The sequence below is a fragment of the Gracilinanus agilis genome, chromosome 5, assembly GCF_016433145.1.
Source record: "Gracilinanus agilis isolate LMUSP501 chromosome 5, AgileGrace, whole genome shotgun sequence".
Lineage (NCBI taxonomy): Eukaryota > Metazoa > Chordata > Mammalia > Didelphimorphia > Didelphidae > Gracilinanus > Gracilinanus agilis.
In genome coordinates this window covers 109499456-109516691 of record NC_058134.1, presented here as the reverse complement: position 1 = coordinate 109516691, position 17236 = coordinate 109499456, and the positions used below count along the sequence as shown (strand labels likewise).

General features: G+C 36.4%; 1 protein-coding gene across 3 annotated transcripts in view; it reads right to left on the bottom strand.

The window, feature by feature from the left end:
• Positions 1-980: 980 nt before the first annotated feature.
• MKRN1 (makorin ring finger protein 1) overlaps positions 981-17236 on the bottom strand; it is a 34894-nt gene continuing 18638 nt past the window's right edge. The window contains exons 2-8 of one of the 3 annotated variants that reach the window (XM_044677827.1): positions 13141-13269; positions 5530-5759; positions 4836-5062; positions 3985-4199; positions 3202-3312; positions 1798-1936; positions 981-1435 (exon numbers count right to left, since the gene is read on the bottom strand). In XM_044677827.1, the coding sequence (XP_044533762.1) occupies positions 1223-1435; positions 1798-1936; positions 3202-3312; positions 3985-4199; positions 4836-5062; positions 5530-5759; positions 13141-13269 (1264 nt within the window). In that variant the 3' untranslated portion in view covers positions 981-1222. The remainder of the gene's footprint in view (positions 1436-1797; positions 1937-3201; positions 3313-3984; positions 4200-4835; positions 5063-5529; positions 5760-13140; positions 13270-17236) is intronic. The other 2 variants (XM_044677829.1, XM_044677828.1) reach the window with 2 other exon arrangements.

The following is a 17236-nucleotide window of genomic DNA, read 5'->3' as shown; positions in this document are numbered from 1 at the left end:
AAACCCCAAAACCTCTCAAACGAGAACAAAGATTTTTCCCAAAGTGCCTTATTTGGAGAGGCTCAAGATTGTATACAATACTAAATAAAGTGAGCCATGTTACTGAATCCCAAACTGTGCTGTTATTCTGGATAACCAGATGGTGCCACTCTATGGCTAACCCCATTTCTCTATTTATATAGACAGAGAGAGCGAGCACTGCTATATTTGTGACTACCAAATATCAAGTTACCTCTATGTCCTTTAGGATCAGTATCTGCCACAGACTGGGCTGAGACCACTAAACCAATTTTCCCATCTGACCGGAGGCTAGATTTCATGCACCTATACCAGGATGAAATACACCAATATAGGGATGAAAACTTTCTCTCTAACACACACACACGCACACACACACACACACACACACACACACACACACACACACACACACACACACACACACACACACACCACACCCAGAGCCACCCAAGTCTCCCAGCCCTTGAGAGCCAATTCTACAATTTATTTGATAATAAACTTCTTTCACATACAAACAGTTTTCCTTTCATGCTAAACACACTAAAACCTGAACACATTCGCACCTGGTTCTGGTTACCCAGTAGTAAGTTATGTGCAAGTAAACAAGAGACCAAAACCACAATTGAACAAGTGCGTGTGGTGGAATTACAGGGTGCGGAACAGAGCTGAAAACAGCCAAATGTAGAGATCTGACCAGAAATCTGAAGTAACCACTCTTAAGTCGGATAGCGACAAAAGACTACTTGGCCAATTTAGATTCCTTCCCCTATCCCGCCGCCCCTATTCCTGCCCACCCCAAACCCCCCAGAATGGCCATTGCTCATGTTTGTATCTGGGCTCTTCAAAATGAGTGTGGAAGTTCTGTAAACACTAACCTGGAACTGTGTGAATCCCGTTGAAAACAGAGATGATACAACAAACCCTAAGCTAACTGTCTGACAGTTAAATTCATTTTACAAAAACTAACTTTAAGATTTATTTCTTGTTATTTTTTTTTAACAGAGAAAACAACACACTCCTGGGGGAAGAAGGCAGGGAGTTGGGAAGGAAAGGGAGACAGACCCTGGGGGTAAAAATTATTACAACAGCACCTGGAATTGATAGGCCTGCCTAGGAGAGAAACACAGGCACTGCCACAACACCACAGGAAATAGCTACTGTCTGAGGCTGAGCAGACAAGTCCAAACTCCAATGAAAGGTGCTATAGATCCAAGTCGTAATAATCTTCCAGCTCATCATGAAACAAGTCCCACTCGTCTTCAGAGTCCGTCAGGTCGTCGTCCCCACCTGCTGCCAAAAGCATAAGCAACATCTCGCCCAGCTCAAAGGTTACAACCTCATCTTCATCATTATCAAAGGGGTTGCTGCTCTCCCTCTCCTCAATAAGCTCCCAGAAGCGGTTCCTTCTTTGGGCCTGTAAGAGACATGGTGGACATGGTAGGGACAGCACTGCTGATAAATGTCCTCTAATCTATTTATTTGTAAGGTAAAGTTCCCAACATGCCAATGGGCATGTGGAAGCAGACTTCCCATATGGGGCTTTCATAGTAACTGCCCTCCTCTAGCTACTTGTTGTTGCTTAGGATGCTAGGGAAGAATTACTATGTTCTTTTTTGCATCCCTTCCAGTTTTTTGTACCTCTCTCTAATAGGGCATACATGGCCTACCTATGCTCCTACATAGTAATCATCTTTCTCTTTCCTTCCCTGTTTCCAACATAAAAAATTTTGATGATAAATTCTGAAATTTTCCCTCCTAAAAAAGAATAAGATTTACCCGGTATCGGTTTGATGTTCCCACTTTTTGTCTCTGAGGCTCCTCTCTACGGCCATCAGGGTACGCATGCTTGTAAAAACAGTTCCCTCCAAATGGGCAGCTCCCACGTCCTTCATCGAAATACCTGCATGGTTTGTTGCTAGAAAAAACAAAACATATTGCATGTCTTATCTCACAGAAATAGAACACAATCTTTAAGTCTGTGATCTAATTTATTAAAACAACAATGAAAAGAATATGGTTCTTTATATAACCTTTACTGCCCCATTCTTTCTATGATATAACCTCTCTCTATATATATGCCATATGGAGAGAAATGCTAGAAATAGACATTCTTTACAAAACTGCATTATTAAGGGGCAGCTAAGTAGCACAGTGGATGGAGTGCTAGGCCTGGAGTTAAGAAGGCCTGGGTTCAAATCTGATCTCAAGATACTTCCTTAGCTATGTGACCCTGGGTGAGTCACTTAACCCTGATTGCCTAGCCCAGTGATAGGCAAACTATAGCCCCTGGGCCAGATGAGGCCCCTGAAAATGTTCTATCTCCCACTTAGGGACATTATTCCTAATCTGATGAATACAATGAGTAGGATACAATGCGATGAAACTTCAAGAGTTGCCTTAGAAACAGACTGACAGATAAGCATTTCCTTTCCTTTGGCCCCCTCTTTAAAGTTTGCCCATCACTGTCCTAAACCAATCCTCTCTTCTGTCTTAGAATCAATACTTCTAAGGCAGAAGGTAAGGGCTTTAGAAATACAAGAACACAAAAACTATATTATTTAGCGATTTGGGGTTCTTAGAATCAGAACAGAAAAAAAATCTTATTGCATCATAGGATGTCAGAACTGAAATAGACCTCAGAGATCAACAGTCTGACTCCTCTTACCATCACTTCCTATACATATCTATTAAAAACAAATGGAGTTTTGGGATAACTAGGTGGTTCAGAGGATAAAGAGCAGGTTTGGAATTGGGAGGACCTGAATTCAAATCTGCTCCCAGATAATCCTAGCTGTGTAACCCTGGGTAAGCCATTTAACCCCAAATGCCTAGCTATCACTGCTCTTCTGCCTTAGTATCGATTTTAAGACAGGAGTTAAGGGTTTTTAAAACAACAACAACAAAAATGAATTTCACAAAAACAAACAAACAAAAAACCCCACCCCAACCCCAACCCAATAGCATGGCTCAGTAAACCAATACTATTCAGAGGATCATCCTATGATATGGACCCTAAGTTCTACATTATAATATAGCTGGACAGACAGGAATTAGGGATAGAAAAATATACTGGAGGGGAAAGCTATAGAGAGAGAGTAAAGCATTGTAAGTACATGAAAAGGCATGTTCTGTCCAAGAGTGCCAAAGGGCCCATGAGAGAGAAGGCTCCAGGGCTCTTACCTCATTGCTTCCTTATACTTCTGAATGAGTTTCTGCTTTTCTTCTTTTTCCTCCACCCAGTACTCACTTGGAATGACAAAGTTCGATGTGATGCGGCATTCTGGGCAGGACCTGGGAAACAAGAAACAGGTTACAATGTGGATTCCTCATTATATATCCTTTCTCCGAGGAGACATCCTGTGGGCCATATGCACATTGAAAGCTTCACTGGAAGACACCTGGGAAACTCTTGCCGTACCATTTTGTTTCAGACAAGACATGTTTTAGGAATTTTATTCTGTGGCTAGCCAATGCATTTCGAAATAACTTAAGAAAAAAGGGCATTTCAAAATAGTATCCTTTTTCTTTCACTTAAATGAATTTATTTCTTCTATCTTTACTGTTTGGGTTCTGCAGTTTTGTTCAGTAATGAAAACAATATCTAAAAGGTGATAAATTATTAGTTATATGATCATACCATTAAAGGGGAAATGTTAAGAAATACAAGGGCTGGAACTACCAGATTCACTTTGCCTAAACTAGCTACCAGTTAAACAAAATCTACTCTGAATGTACAAAATACCATAAGGAATGTTACACAAAGCTTCCATATCCAAATATGGAACAACATATTTTGCCAACAAAGACATCAGTTGGTATACAAGGGGAAAAAAATTCTATGAGAATATTACCAGTTTTACACTAAGTTTTATTTCAACGCAGTCTTGTCGATTGTGTTTTAGGTTGGCACAAGATGCATTTCCTACTACCACCCGCCTGGTCCAGATGAGAAAAGAACCTCACTTTATAATCTTGCTCTCAAACTGCTTAGCACTTCTCCATTTGCGGATGCACTTTAGACAGTAGGTATGGTTGCAGTTGGAGAGAATCCCAAAGCGGCGCTCACTAGGGTTGGCTTTTTCATAGACTACCTCCATGCAGATCCCGCACACCATGTCCTTACTGCGCTGGACAGCAAATGAGAGTTCCATGTCCTTCTCATGAGCCTCAATGCAAGACTAGAAGAAAGGATAAGGGAGAAAACCGAAACCTAGCAATTCATTCGACTAATACTTATGAACCATCTTGCAAAGCACTGCACTAGGGATATACAAAAATAAGTAGGACATGGTCTTTCTCCTTGAGGAGTTTATGATCTAACTGGGGGTTAGATTTTCACATACAAATCAGCAACTATAGTTAATTTTTGGGTATACACACTAATGGGAGGGGGTAATGGTGAGAATAATGCCCAAACCACTTATGCTTGTATTTAAAAATGTGTTTTTATTCTTCACATTTGAACAAAGATAAAACTGATATTCTGAGAACTGACAAAAAAAAAAAACACAAAACTGTATTATACTGTGAAGACTTGATTCCAGAGAAGTTGGAACCTTCCCAATTTCCCCATTCTTCCTCTGTACCCCTTGTTCCTCAAACTCCATGAACAGGAAAGACAACATCTCTCAGAATGATGTAAAACATGAGCCTAACATCAAAACTGTAGGTAGGACAAAAGAAATATCTATAATTTTATTTAAAAGGTTAAAATATTATGGGTTTACAAAATGATAAAGAAAGAAATGATTATGTTGTGAAGCAGATTAAAAATGAGAGTTTCACTAATGTATTAAGTCTCTTTGTTGACTTACTTTTATATGCTGTGATCTCTGGGCAGCATCCACTGGGTGCAGGACCTGCAAACCACACATGTCACAGGCATCTCCATGGAGATAAACACAATTCTCCCCATAACGGCATTCTCCTACTGCGGCGTAGGGGCAAAGCTGCTTCTTCATTTCCACATTGGTTTGCTGTTTCTCTAATTCTTCCTCGATCACCATGCCCTGCAGGGGTGCTTCAGTGCAAGAAGGGGCTGCTGGGAAATATTTAAGAAATGGTTAAGAGAATTAGAGTTCATGTTTATCTCTTGTAAATTCTGGGCCTTGGAGGTACACAATACTTTAAAAAAAAGTACTTCTTCTTGGTTAAAGAAAAGGAAAATAAAAGAGCTTTTACTTTAAAACCCAAAGCAATTTTTCTCATTTTTTTTTCTCGCCTCAGAAATAAATTAAAAACATACTTCTAAATACTGTTTCCTAAGCAGGGCAAAATTGTTAAATTTCTAATTCTTGAACACATGTTAACTTCTTCACCGATTAATGATTTCCTTCTATATTTTCATGTTACTTTCAATTGAGTTTCTAAAAACTAGATTAGGCCAAATATTGTCTATTTAGTCTATAAACTAGCGCAGACTCCAAGTTATAGAAGTAATGTCAGAACTTCTATAGCTGAAACTATTATGTAGCCAACAGCTTTAATTTTATCCTTCAAAATACTCACCACGTCCACAGTAGGGTTGCCCAGGAACAAACTCAATGGCATTTACCCAGTCTTCCCCACCTGCTCCTGCAGCTGCAAAATTTGAATTTTCTGTTTCAGCTTCACCAGTACTGGCTTCAGCAAGTGTTTCAACCAGTGTTGGGAGGCTTGAAGAGGCTGGCGGGTCAGGTTTTGCAGCTAGATTGGCAGCAGTCACTTCTTCTCGTTTCAATGGCTTGGTATGTTCATATCTAAAAAAATTTTTTTAAAGTTGCTCATTATTATCTTATTGGAGTCAACATGTAGATATATAGGGCTATGTAAGAAACACTTGAGGTAAAGTTCCTTACTGGCAAAACTCAACTATAATCAAGGGAAGGGAATTTCCATTAGTTTGAATAATGAAACCATCCCACTGGATGTGACTGTGAAATAGATTCAAATAACACAGTGCTATCATATTTAACAGTGCTGATGTGAAATATCTTGCCTGTTCCTATGAGTTACAACTTTCCAGAATAGAGAGCTAGCACATGTTTTCAATTTGTGTATTAAAAAAATACTTTACCTTCTTTTATTTCTGGCAATCTCAAGCCATACTACTAACCTAACTTCCTTTTTTTTTTTATCCTTCTGCTGAGAAGACAGAAAGGATCTCAAACTGTCCTGCTCTACTATTTGTTTGGAGGAATATATAACTTTATTCTTAAGAACTTTTGAAGAGGAATAATTGAAATAGTAGTGGTTCAGTAGGGCTAAAGCGGAAGTCTCCACCTTTCTTTAGAGAAATGATGAGTGCAAGCATAAAAGCAAACATAAAATTTAAGTTTAAAACAACTGCCTTAGAACAGATCATAAAACCCCATTAGGATCCTCTTCATGTAAATAATAATATAAAATGGCTTATTCTGAAGATATGTGAATGCAATAGAATGTTGCTGACAATAAGACAAGCATGGGATGACTCACGAACTGATGCAGTGAGTAATAAATGGAACCTTCTCCCAATGCCTAAATGGACCCCAATGACCCTCAAATGGACTATTACCTAATTATAAAAGTCTGAGCTTGTCCTCAGAAGAGTTGAAGAAAATATGTTTCTATCTCTTATTTGCAGAAATGGAAGTATAACAGATTTGGAGGTTTGAAACAATTCCTATACAATCATACCCAGCTCATGAGGTGATTGAAGAATTGCTTTTCCCATCCTCCCTTTTTTATTCTTTGATACAAGGAATGGCCCCCTGGGTATGGAAGGCAGGATATATTTGGAAATGGAAGTTACATGGAAAACAAAAAATTAAAAAGAAAAAAAAGTGAGTCAGTAAATTTTGAGAAATACCAAGCTATAAGTTAGAGAACTGCTTTGGAGGTATACAAATAATAAGAAAAAATTATCTTCTTGTGAATGGAGGAAGTCAAAGTTTTGTGATTCCTAACCAGGTATATTTTGCAACTAACTATTATGGCAATAATAAGGGTGTAAAGACAGGGAGAGAGATTGGGCTCTTTGCTGCCCCGGAAATATCTTCTTCATTCTACTTAAGAAAAAGAGACTGGGAAGATAGTGATCTCATCTGTTAAGTGAGAAGCTTTAGATAATAAAATCTAAAGTCTTCTTTCAACCTTAGCTTTAACATTCTTTGGTTCTAAACAGTGCCAAGAAATTTCTGGCAAAGCAAGGACTAGGACAGACAGAATGCTCATTAAAGAAAGACCAAAGCTAACAGCTGTGATACATATGGGATCATACACACCTCAAGCCTCATAACCAGGGCCCCTTTCTCATGCATCTTTACATTTCCTCCTGTTGCCTACCCTAGCAGTTTGTAAATAGGAGATTAATGAACGGTTGCTAACTTTCAAGCTAGGCATTTCATCAGAGTCCAAATCATTCAAATTAAATAGTGGGATAAGATCTGGGTGTTAAAACAAATTGGGATGAGAATTTGGGAGCTTTTAAAGTTATCTTTATCTTAAACTTTTTTCTTTGAAAGTAAGAACTACCTGTGTATCTTTAGCCCTGCTTAGTCATTTGAATTCAACTGTTTTAATAAAAATTCTATGCTTGCAAAACAGAAGAAAAAGACTCACCTTCACCTTAAGCAAGCTACATGGAAAGCAAAAAGCTTACTGTTTAATCATTACTTGGCCATTGCTGAAGCACTATTGCCATCTGGTGGCAGGACACTCTAATTAAAGTTAAGAAGTAAAAACTTTAAAAGGCCAATCTATAAACCCAAATATATACAATTATGGTACTAGATATGTTGCAAGGGGACCTGAAGTCTCAGGAAACAGCCTGGTCAGTGGTAGACTACACAGGCACTGTGGGCAGTGTATCACAAGCTGGGGCAGTTAGGGGAAAGGGGAAAATGTTACTGAATAATCCTCGATCTGCTTTCAATTTTTAAATGTTGTGTTATGATGAAGAAAAGTCCAATGTGTACCCAAATATCCATAGTTGAATTTTTTAGGGCAGCAAAAAAAAAAGTGGGTACAATCCCATCTTACAATGGAAATTTAAATGAACTAGTTCACTGAATCAACAGAGTGATATATATGGCAGCCAAGAAAGCTAGGAAAGGCTATAAAAATGTTGTAATTCTTATCAAAATATTTTTTTTATGTGAGACTTTTTCTCTTTTCCCTAATATGTTAGTTTTCTGGTGGTTTTTTTTTAAAACCCTCACCTTAAGACAAATAAGTGGTAAGGACTAGGAAATTGGGGTTAAGTGACTTGCCCAAGGTCACACAGCTAGGAAATATCTAAGACCAGGCCTGAATCCAGGTCTTCCCGGCTCTAGGCCTGGCACTTTATCCATTGTGCTACCTAGTTGCCTTCTTAATATATTAGTTTTTGGGACATTCAAGAAAGCACTTCTCAATAATATGCTGAAATTTTTCTGAATTGAAAATAATAATAAATAAGGTTTTGAGATGTGAAAAGACACCTAATCTCTCTGCACTCCTCTGCAGAAAAGGAGGTTCATGGATGTGGAAAATTGCTTATATTTTTATATTTGTTCAATTAATTAATTTGGTTTTGCTGAGTTTTTTTTCCTTCTTAAAAAAAATTTCCTTTATACCTGCTGAAGACATCAGCATCCTCCCAGCACTTAACACAGTACCTGCCACATACTAGGCACTTAATAGATGTTTATAGACTAATGGTCATCTAAGCTTTTAAATCTTACGAGTAATTGTTGACCCATTTATCCATTTCAGTGATTCCCAAAGTGGGCCCCTGGTGGGTGCTGCAGCGATCCAGGGGGGGTGGTGATGGCCACAGGTGCATTTATCTTTCCTATTAATTGCTATTAAAATTAAAAAAAAATTAATTTCCAGGGGGTTAAGTAATATTTTTTCTGGAAAGGGGGCGGTAGGCCAAAAGTTTGGGAACCACTGATCTATTTGATAGAAGTATAATTCTTGAACCTGGGAATCAAAATTCTACACAATCTCTAGCAAAACGACCTTTCCAGCCTTATCTTATATACTATGAACTCTTCTGTTACATGACCTTATTCTACAATATTTTTGCCCACACCACTCCTAATCCCTGCAGTGGCTTCTCTTCACACTTTTAACTCACTAGAATACTTCTCTTCCTCCCTGAAAGTCTTTGACATTACCTCTCTCACCTTTTGAAAATGTTCAAGCCTCAAATTTTCCCTAACATTTTGTCTGGATCTCTCCTGCGCATTTTTTATCATAGTCATTTGTATCTATGTTTTCTTATTTTGTTTTAAGTTCCTAAGAGCAAGATCTGTTTTCAAATTTGTTTTACAGCAAAATGTTTTCATGTACAAGATGTTCAAGATTTAAAAATGAGTCTATATACATCATGAATTCCCAAATTAACACTCAATATATGAATTTCTTTCTCATTTAATATTTGAAGTGGATTTTATAGTCATGTAAAGAAAGTTGTGAAAACATTTTTTATTATCTTCTAAGTTAGTTTAGAAATCAGTTGAGATTATCATATTTAGAAAAATATACAATAAAGATTCATTTATAAAAAACAAATAATTAAAGGAATAGAGTAAAAAACAAGGACCTGAAGTCTTATATTCTGTATCAGTTCATACAAAGTTTCTCAGAGTTCTCTGAATTTACCATTTGTCAGTTATGAATATAATGAAATATTACTGATAGTAAGAACTAATGAAAGTGACGAATTCCAATGATCATAGGAAAACTTGTAAGAATGAATTTTTAAAATCTTTCTGAGATTAATCTGAACATAAATTAAAAGTACTGTTATTTAAATGATGAGATTTTACAGGAGATTTCTTTAGGTACATGGTTGCCTGAAAGGTATAGCGAATACAAGATTTTGCTATGTTTATTTTTTGTTAATTATAAAAACATTTGATTTGTTAAAGGGAAATGAAGCGATTAAGACTCTAATAGGACAACTTTAATGACTCAGGAAAACCCAAGCTCAAATCAGGCCCTTAGCTGTATAAACCTAAACAAGTTATTTGACCTATTTGCCTCTGTTTTTTTTTTTTTTTTTAATCACTACAATGGGTATAATAATGGCAAATATCTGCCAGGGTTGTTGTGAGGATAAAATGAGATAATATTTGCAAATTGTTTAATATAGTCACTGGCATATGTTAGGTATTTAATAAATATTTGCTCCATCCATCCAAACATGTACACATCCACCCATACATCCAAATGATTTTGCTACAGAAAGTCAATGCCGACTTTTTAAGTTAATGGAAATACAGTTTCTAGTTAAAAGTATCAAAGTGTATGATAGAGTATGGGGAACTTGCCTTGTAAAAGTCAAACTCTGGTGTGTCAGTGCAAAGAAATATATCTTTCCACAAATGTTAAAAGTGAGCTTTCTCTCTCTCTCACCCTCACCCTCTCCACACCCCCATACACATACACACACAAAACCACACCTATAATTTTGCTGGCATAACAGCTAAAATTTTTATGTATGCAAAATGCTTTACATTTATTATTCCATGTAATCTTCACAACTCCATAAAGTGGTATTGTTGAGTCTTTCAGTTGTGTCTGACTCTTTGTTATCCCATTTGGGGTTTTCTTGCCAGAAATACTGGAGCAGTCTGCCATTTCCTTCTCCAGCTCATTTTACAGTTGAGGAAAATGAGGCAAAAAGTGACTTTAAGTGACATTAAGTGACTTTTCCAGGGTTGCACAAATAGTAAGGATAGATCTGAACTCAGGGCTTTCTGAATCCAAGCCTGGTGCTCTATCCACTGTACTACCTAGCTACCTCTGTGAGGGAAACATTATTATCTCCAGTCTTAGAGAGGTTACATTAAGTAGTAACTATCTGAGGTAATATTCAAAGTCCAGTACTTCTCAGTGAGGAAATTCCCTCTACCAATGCAGATACAAAGTGGCTTATAGTCTTAGAGTTGCCTGGAGCACTGGGAGGTTAAGTGATTTGTCCAGAATTACATAGCCAGAAGAGTCAAAGACCTGACTCCAAGTCTTCCTGACTGAGGACAGCTCTTTACCAACTAAGCCACAGAGCTTCTTACAATGCACTGTAAAGAAGGGAAAAATATAAGTTATAAGAAAAAAGTTATAGGAAATAATTCAAAAGAAAAAACAAAATACACACACATTATCATGTACTAAAGGAGAGCAGACAAAAGAACAGAAACACAAAAGGAATCGACTTGAGCTGTTTTAGTAACTTTACATAAAAGTTCATCTTTTTACTAGTATGAATAATGCCAAATGTATATAATTGATTTTGCTGTTTAAAGACAATTATGCAACAAAATTGCCTGGACTAGGTTTAAAGCCTCAGGAAGAATGCAGAGGGAACCATGTGTCTTAACTAGAAGAGGAGCAAGTCAAAGTTATAGTTGATGATTTTCCTGTGCTGACACACTCTAAACAAAGTTACTGTCTTCTCTCTAGAAGTTCAAGGTAATGAACTTTATGAACTTACTTAAAACAAATAAAAAATTTTTTTAATTTAACAATTTAAGTCCTGAGGGCAGCTGGGTAGCTCAGTGGATTGAGAGCCAGACTTAGAGACAGGAGGTCTTAGGTTCAAATCTGGCCTCAGACATTTCCCAGCTGTGTGACCCTGGGCAAGTCACTTGACCCCCATTGCCCACCCTTACCACTCTTCTGCCTTGGAGTCAATACACAGTATTGACTCCAAGACAGAAGGTAAGGGTTTTAATTAAAAAAAAAAATTTAAGTCCCTATAAGAATGGAAAAGATAAAATGATTTCTTAAAAAAAACCCAACAGATCTTTTAAAAATTGAACTTTCTATAATAAAAAATAGGACACAAAAATATACACCTGCAAAATGGGAAATGGTTTAAATTGTGGTAAAGAACATAATAGAATATCACTGCATGGCAAGGAATGGAAGATGGGAAGAAGTCTAAGAACCACAGAAGGCTTTTTATGAAGTGACTCAGTGTAAAGAAAGCAGAATCAATAGAATAAACACTGGCCACAATAACATGAAATTAACACTGAAAGGTAACTGTTCAAATATGACAATTATAAGTTCCATACTACAAAGGTTAAAAGGAAACATATTCCTTCTTTCTGTTAAAAACTAACAAAGTGGGGGCAGCTAGGTGAAATGAAAAATGAAACTGGAGGTCCTGGGTTCAAATCTAGCCTCAGACACTTCCTAGCTATGTGACCCTAGGTGAGTCACTTAATCCCCATTTCCTAGCCCTTACCACTCTTCTGCCTTAGAACCAATACCCAGTACTGATTCTAAGGCAGAGGGTAAGGGTTTAAAAAAATATATTTTTTTAAACTAACAAAGTAAAGGGCAGCTAGATGGCTCAGTGGATTGAGAGCCAGGCTTAGAGACATGTAGTCTTGGGTTCAAATCTAGCCTCAGATACTTCCTAGCTGTGTGACCCTGGGCAAGTCACTTAACCCCCATTGCCTAGCCCTTAGCACTCTTCTGCCTTGGAACCAATACACTGTATTGACTCCAAGACAGAAGGTAAGGGTTAAAAACAAAACTAAACAACCTAAAGAGGTAAAAAAACAAACAAAACTATTAATAAACTTTTGGAGAAACGCATTTTGGGGGGAGTTTGGATGTTTATTGTAAATTGTCTACTAGGTCAGAACAAAACATATATTAATAAATTTCAAAAAGAAAACAAAATACTACCTGGTTTACAGTAACACTCCTTTATTCTTATGTTGGCTTCTCAAGACAAAAATTAAATTACAGATAATATTTTCATTCTATTTTGGATCAAGCTAGGCAAGTATATATATGCTCACAAAGAAACTTGGATCAGTCATAGAATCATATTATAAAGGAATGTTTAAAAATCTAGATAATGTGTTTATTAAAAATTGGGATTAGACAAGTGATTTCACTGGTATATGAAATTCTTGCTAAGGAATTTCCTCTATCACAGCATAATGGCACCTTGTCCACATTTTACAGGCACAGAGTTGCCCAAAGCACTTGAAGGTCACAAAGCCAAAGTGTCAGTGGTGGGGAGGTCAGTTTTCTATCCCCTAACCCATGTTATTTCTAATTTATTAAATGCAAAGTTACAAAATCAATTTATTTTCTTCTCCTTTCTCCTAAAATTAAAAACGTAAAAACTGAATAGCAGGCCCTTACCTGCAGCGGTCTCCATAAGCACAGCACCCTCGCTGATAATATCTGCACACCATGGCAGACTGACTAGTGGAGAGGTCATGGGAATAGCGGCAGTTGTTTCCTTCCTTGCAAACCCCATGCATGAAATACCTGTAAAATGGACAAAAAACATGGAACTCATATGTAAATATACTGATATGAAAACCAGTTTGCTTAATCAACTCATTGATTTCCCAACATACTATTAATGCTAATGAAACATACTACACACATACAAAACCACTTGGAAAAGAAGTTCAGATGAACTGAATAAAAACTTCTATTATTATTTCAACTTTTTAAATTATAGAAACATTTCTCTTTTGATAGCAGCCATCATCAAAAAACAAATAGATTTAGGTTTTGCAATGCAAATTATCAATCTCACCACTAAAATCTCACCATCTTGCTGGATGAATTAACTATTTTCACCAATAAAATGAAGATGGTAGTAAGAGGTAAAAGTTTCTAACCACACAAAACACAGAACATCTGGAGAGCTGACTTCTTATTTTCCACTGTTACCAACATTAGCCACATTGTTTCTATAAAGTGAGGGAAAAGAACCAAGACATAACACAGACAAAGTGGATTTTGAAGTCCCATCCTTCAATTTAAAGAATTTAAGAGAATTAAAAACACATGTGGTAAAACATCCAGTCAAAATAAGATCTAAAAGTTAATGTAAATTAATAATGACTACTTAAAACTGAACAAAATTAATGCAGTTAAGAAAAACTGTCAATTGGGGGGAAAATTTTTGTGGCAAATATATGATCAAAGTCTGATATCCAAGGTATATAGGAAATTCACACAAACATACAAGAGCAAGAGTCATTCCTAACACATATACAGTAAAAGGGATATGGACAAAGACCTTTCAGAAGAAATTAAATGGTCTTTTCAAAACTCAGAGTGGATTCTCAAGGAGAGAACTCCATGATTTTCCTACCTAATCCTAGATATCATAACTATTAAGATGTTTTACAGCGTTTTGCATACAACTTAATGCAATTTCATTCCATTCCACTGTTACATGATGATTACTCAGAGATGACTACAAAGATAAAAGGAGAATAAAAGTGTATTGCACAAAGAAAAAAAAGAAATTAAATGGTCTAAATCACTAATAAAAGTCAAAACAAAAAATAAAACAACTCTGAGATTTAATTCATGTAGATAAAAATGGCAAAAAAATCAGAAACAATCAGGGGGTAGGGTTGTAGAAAGATAGGAATTCTAATATATACATTTTGTGGAACTTTGAATCAACCTAACCTCTCTAGAAAACAATTTGGAACCAGGTAAAAAAAGTTGCTAAAATATTTATACTTTAGTCCCAATGAATATATTCATGAGCACCCATCCTAAAGATAGTCAATAAGAGAAAGGTTCCATTTTTTAATAATATCAAGTAAAGGAAGTACTATGTGGTAGCAAAACAATCTAAAAACTCAATGGGTACCAAATGAATTCAGAAAAAGCTAAACAAACTGTGGTGTATAATAATTATAATAATCAACATTTATTTAGCACTTTAAGATTTGTAAAACATTTTACAAATATTACTCAATTTTATCCTAGCCATAGGCCTGGAACATAGTTGCTATTATTATTTTCATTTGTTATATAAGAAAACTGAGGCAACAGTAAATGATTTGCCTTTGAGTCACTAAGTATCTAAGACAGGATTTGAATTCAAGGTTTCCTGACATCAGTTTCAACACTCTACACAACAACTGTCAGTACTTAGTTGTCTCTACATGAATGAATTGGAATAGTATTCCACCATAAGAAATAATAGGGAATTCAGGAAAATATAGGAAGATGGCTCTGAAATGTTACCTATGAATGAAAGCAGAACCAAAGAACAATAAACACAATAGCTGGTTACAACACTAAGTCAGATGAACTTGGACTAACTGCAACTAACAATGATAGTTCTAGAAAACAGTATAAAACTTTTCTCTCCTAATGGTGAGAAGGAACTACTAGCATCAATGTAGTCTATATTGTTAAAACTTGGTTGCTTCCTCAGTTTGTTTTACTGAAACTACTTTTCCTGGTCAAAAAGGAAAAAAGGTTCAGTTGGGAGGCAGAAGAGGGTATGCCAAGAAATGCTCTTGATGTGAAAGAAAACAAAAGACACAAATAAAAGGAATGGAGGGGGGGAAAGTCACTAGTGCTAGGAGAGAGGTGAATACCCATAAAACTCCAGGATTCTAGGGGAAAGGACCTACTCATACAAAAATATTTATAGTTGTTCTTTTTGTGGTGGCAAAGAATTGGAAACTATGTCCCTAGATAGGGGAATGGCTGAACAAACTGTGGTATATGATGGTGATAAAATACCATTGTGTTGTAAGGAATGAGGAACAGGATGATTCAGAAAGAGCTGGAAAGACCTACATGAACTGATGCAGAGTGAAATAAGAAGAACCAGGAAAATATTGTACACAGTAACAGCAATATTGTGGAATGATCAACTGTGACAGACTTGGCTACTCTCAGCAATATAATGATCCAGGATAATTCTAAAGGACTTATGACAAAGAATGCTATCCACCTCTAGAGAAAGAACTGTTGAGTCAGAATGCAGATCAAAGCATATGATTCATTACTTGTTTATTGTTTATGATGTTTTGGGATTTTGGCTAAGATTAGTCACTTAAAAAAATATAACAATATATGTATAACCAAGATTGAAGAGCTTGACAGCTCCTGGAGGAGACAATTTGTTTTTTCTTTTTTTAAAACCCTTACCTGCCATCTTGGAATAGATACTATGTATTGATCCCAAGGCAGAAGAGTGGTAAGGGTTAGGTAATGGGGGTCAAGTGACTTGCCCAGGGTCACACAGCTAGGAAGTGTCTGGGCCAGATTTGAACCTAGGACCTCCTGTCTCTAGGCCTGGTTATCAATCCACTGAGCCACCCAGCTGCCCCCTGAGAGGAGACAATTAAGATCACATAACTTCAGAAAACTTAAGTGGAAATTTATTATTTGTAAGGAATTAAATTAATGTAATTGGTAAAAAAAAATTTTATTTTAATTTTTTGAAAAACTCTAGGAACCTAGATCCTCATGAGGTCTTCAAGGGAAGACAGGTAAGGCCAATGGCTTTAGAGAACAGGGGACAATTGCATAGCTAACTTCACTGGCTCTCTCAATATCTGGGACACTGAAGAAACAGTCAAAAAAGAAAAGCTTGCTGTGACAATTATGGTTTCTCTCTCCACTTCTGGCAAAATCTTGCTTGACTTCTTATCATTTCCTTCAATGTGCATACAATGCTACTGAGTCAAATAAAAATGTGGTTATATAATTTTTACACCAAAATGGTGTGCTTATTTTCTGATGCAGGTTTAAAGAAGACTGAACTTAACCAAGTTAGAAAACAATTGGTAGATTTTAGAGTATCAATTCACTTTGCCATATCAGTAAATTTTACTTTTAGTTGACAGTTAAAAGTCATGGTATAGGAAAATTTTTTTAAAAGTCATCTAAGTCCAATATGCTTCACAATCATATCATTATTACTAATTATACTAGTAGGTTAGTAAAGGACTACCAGTCTGAAGTAGTTAACAGGCTTCGTATCTCTTTCACTATTTAGCCAGTAAACACATTCCAATCATGACAGGTCCTTAATAAATGTTTGTAGAATTGAATTTATCCTGGGAACAGTGAAGAATCAGAAGGCTTTTGAACTATCTGGCAAAAAGCTGAAAATTATATTTCTAGATTAATCTGATAAGAAAGTGAATGGAAGAAGCTGGAGGCAAAGAAATCTAAGATGCTAATAAAGATAGAGATCTAAATCAGCTCAACAGGAATTTGTTTGGAAAGGAAATGGGTGGGAAAGCTACAAATTTTCAATGTAGGAGATAGGATAGGATTAGATCTTCTTACATGAACATTAATGACTTTTTTTTAATCCTTACCATCTGTTTTAGAATCAATATTAAGTATCTTCCAATACAGAAGCAGTGGTAAGGGTTAGGCAGTGGGGGGCAAGTAACTTGCCCAGGGTCACATAGCTAGGAAGTGCCAGAGGCCACACTTGATCCCAGGACCT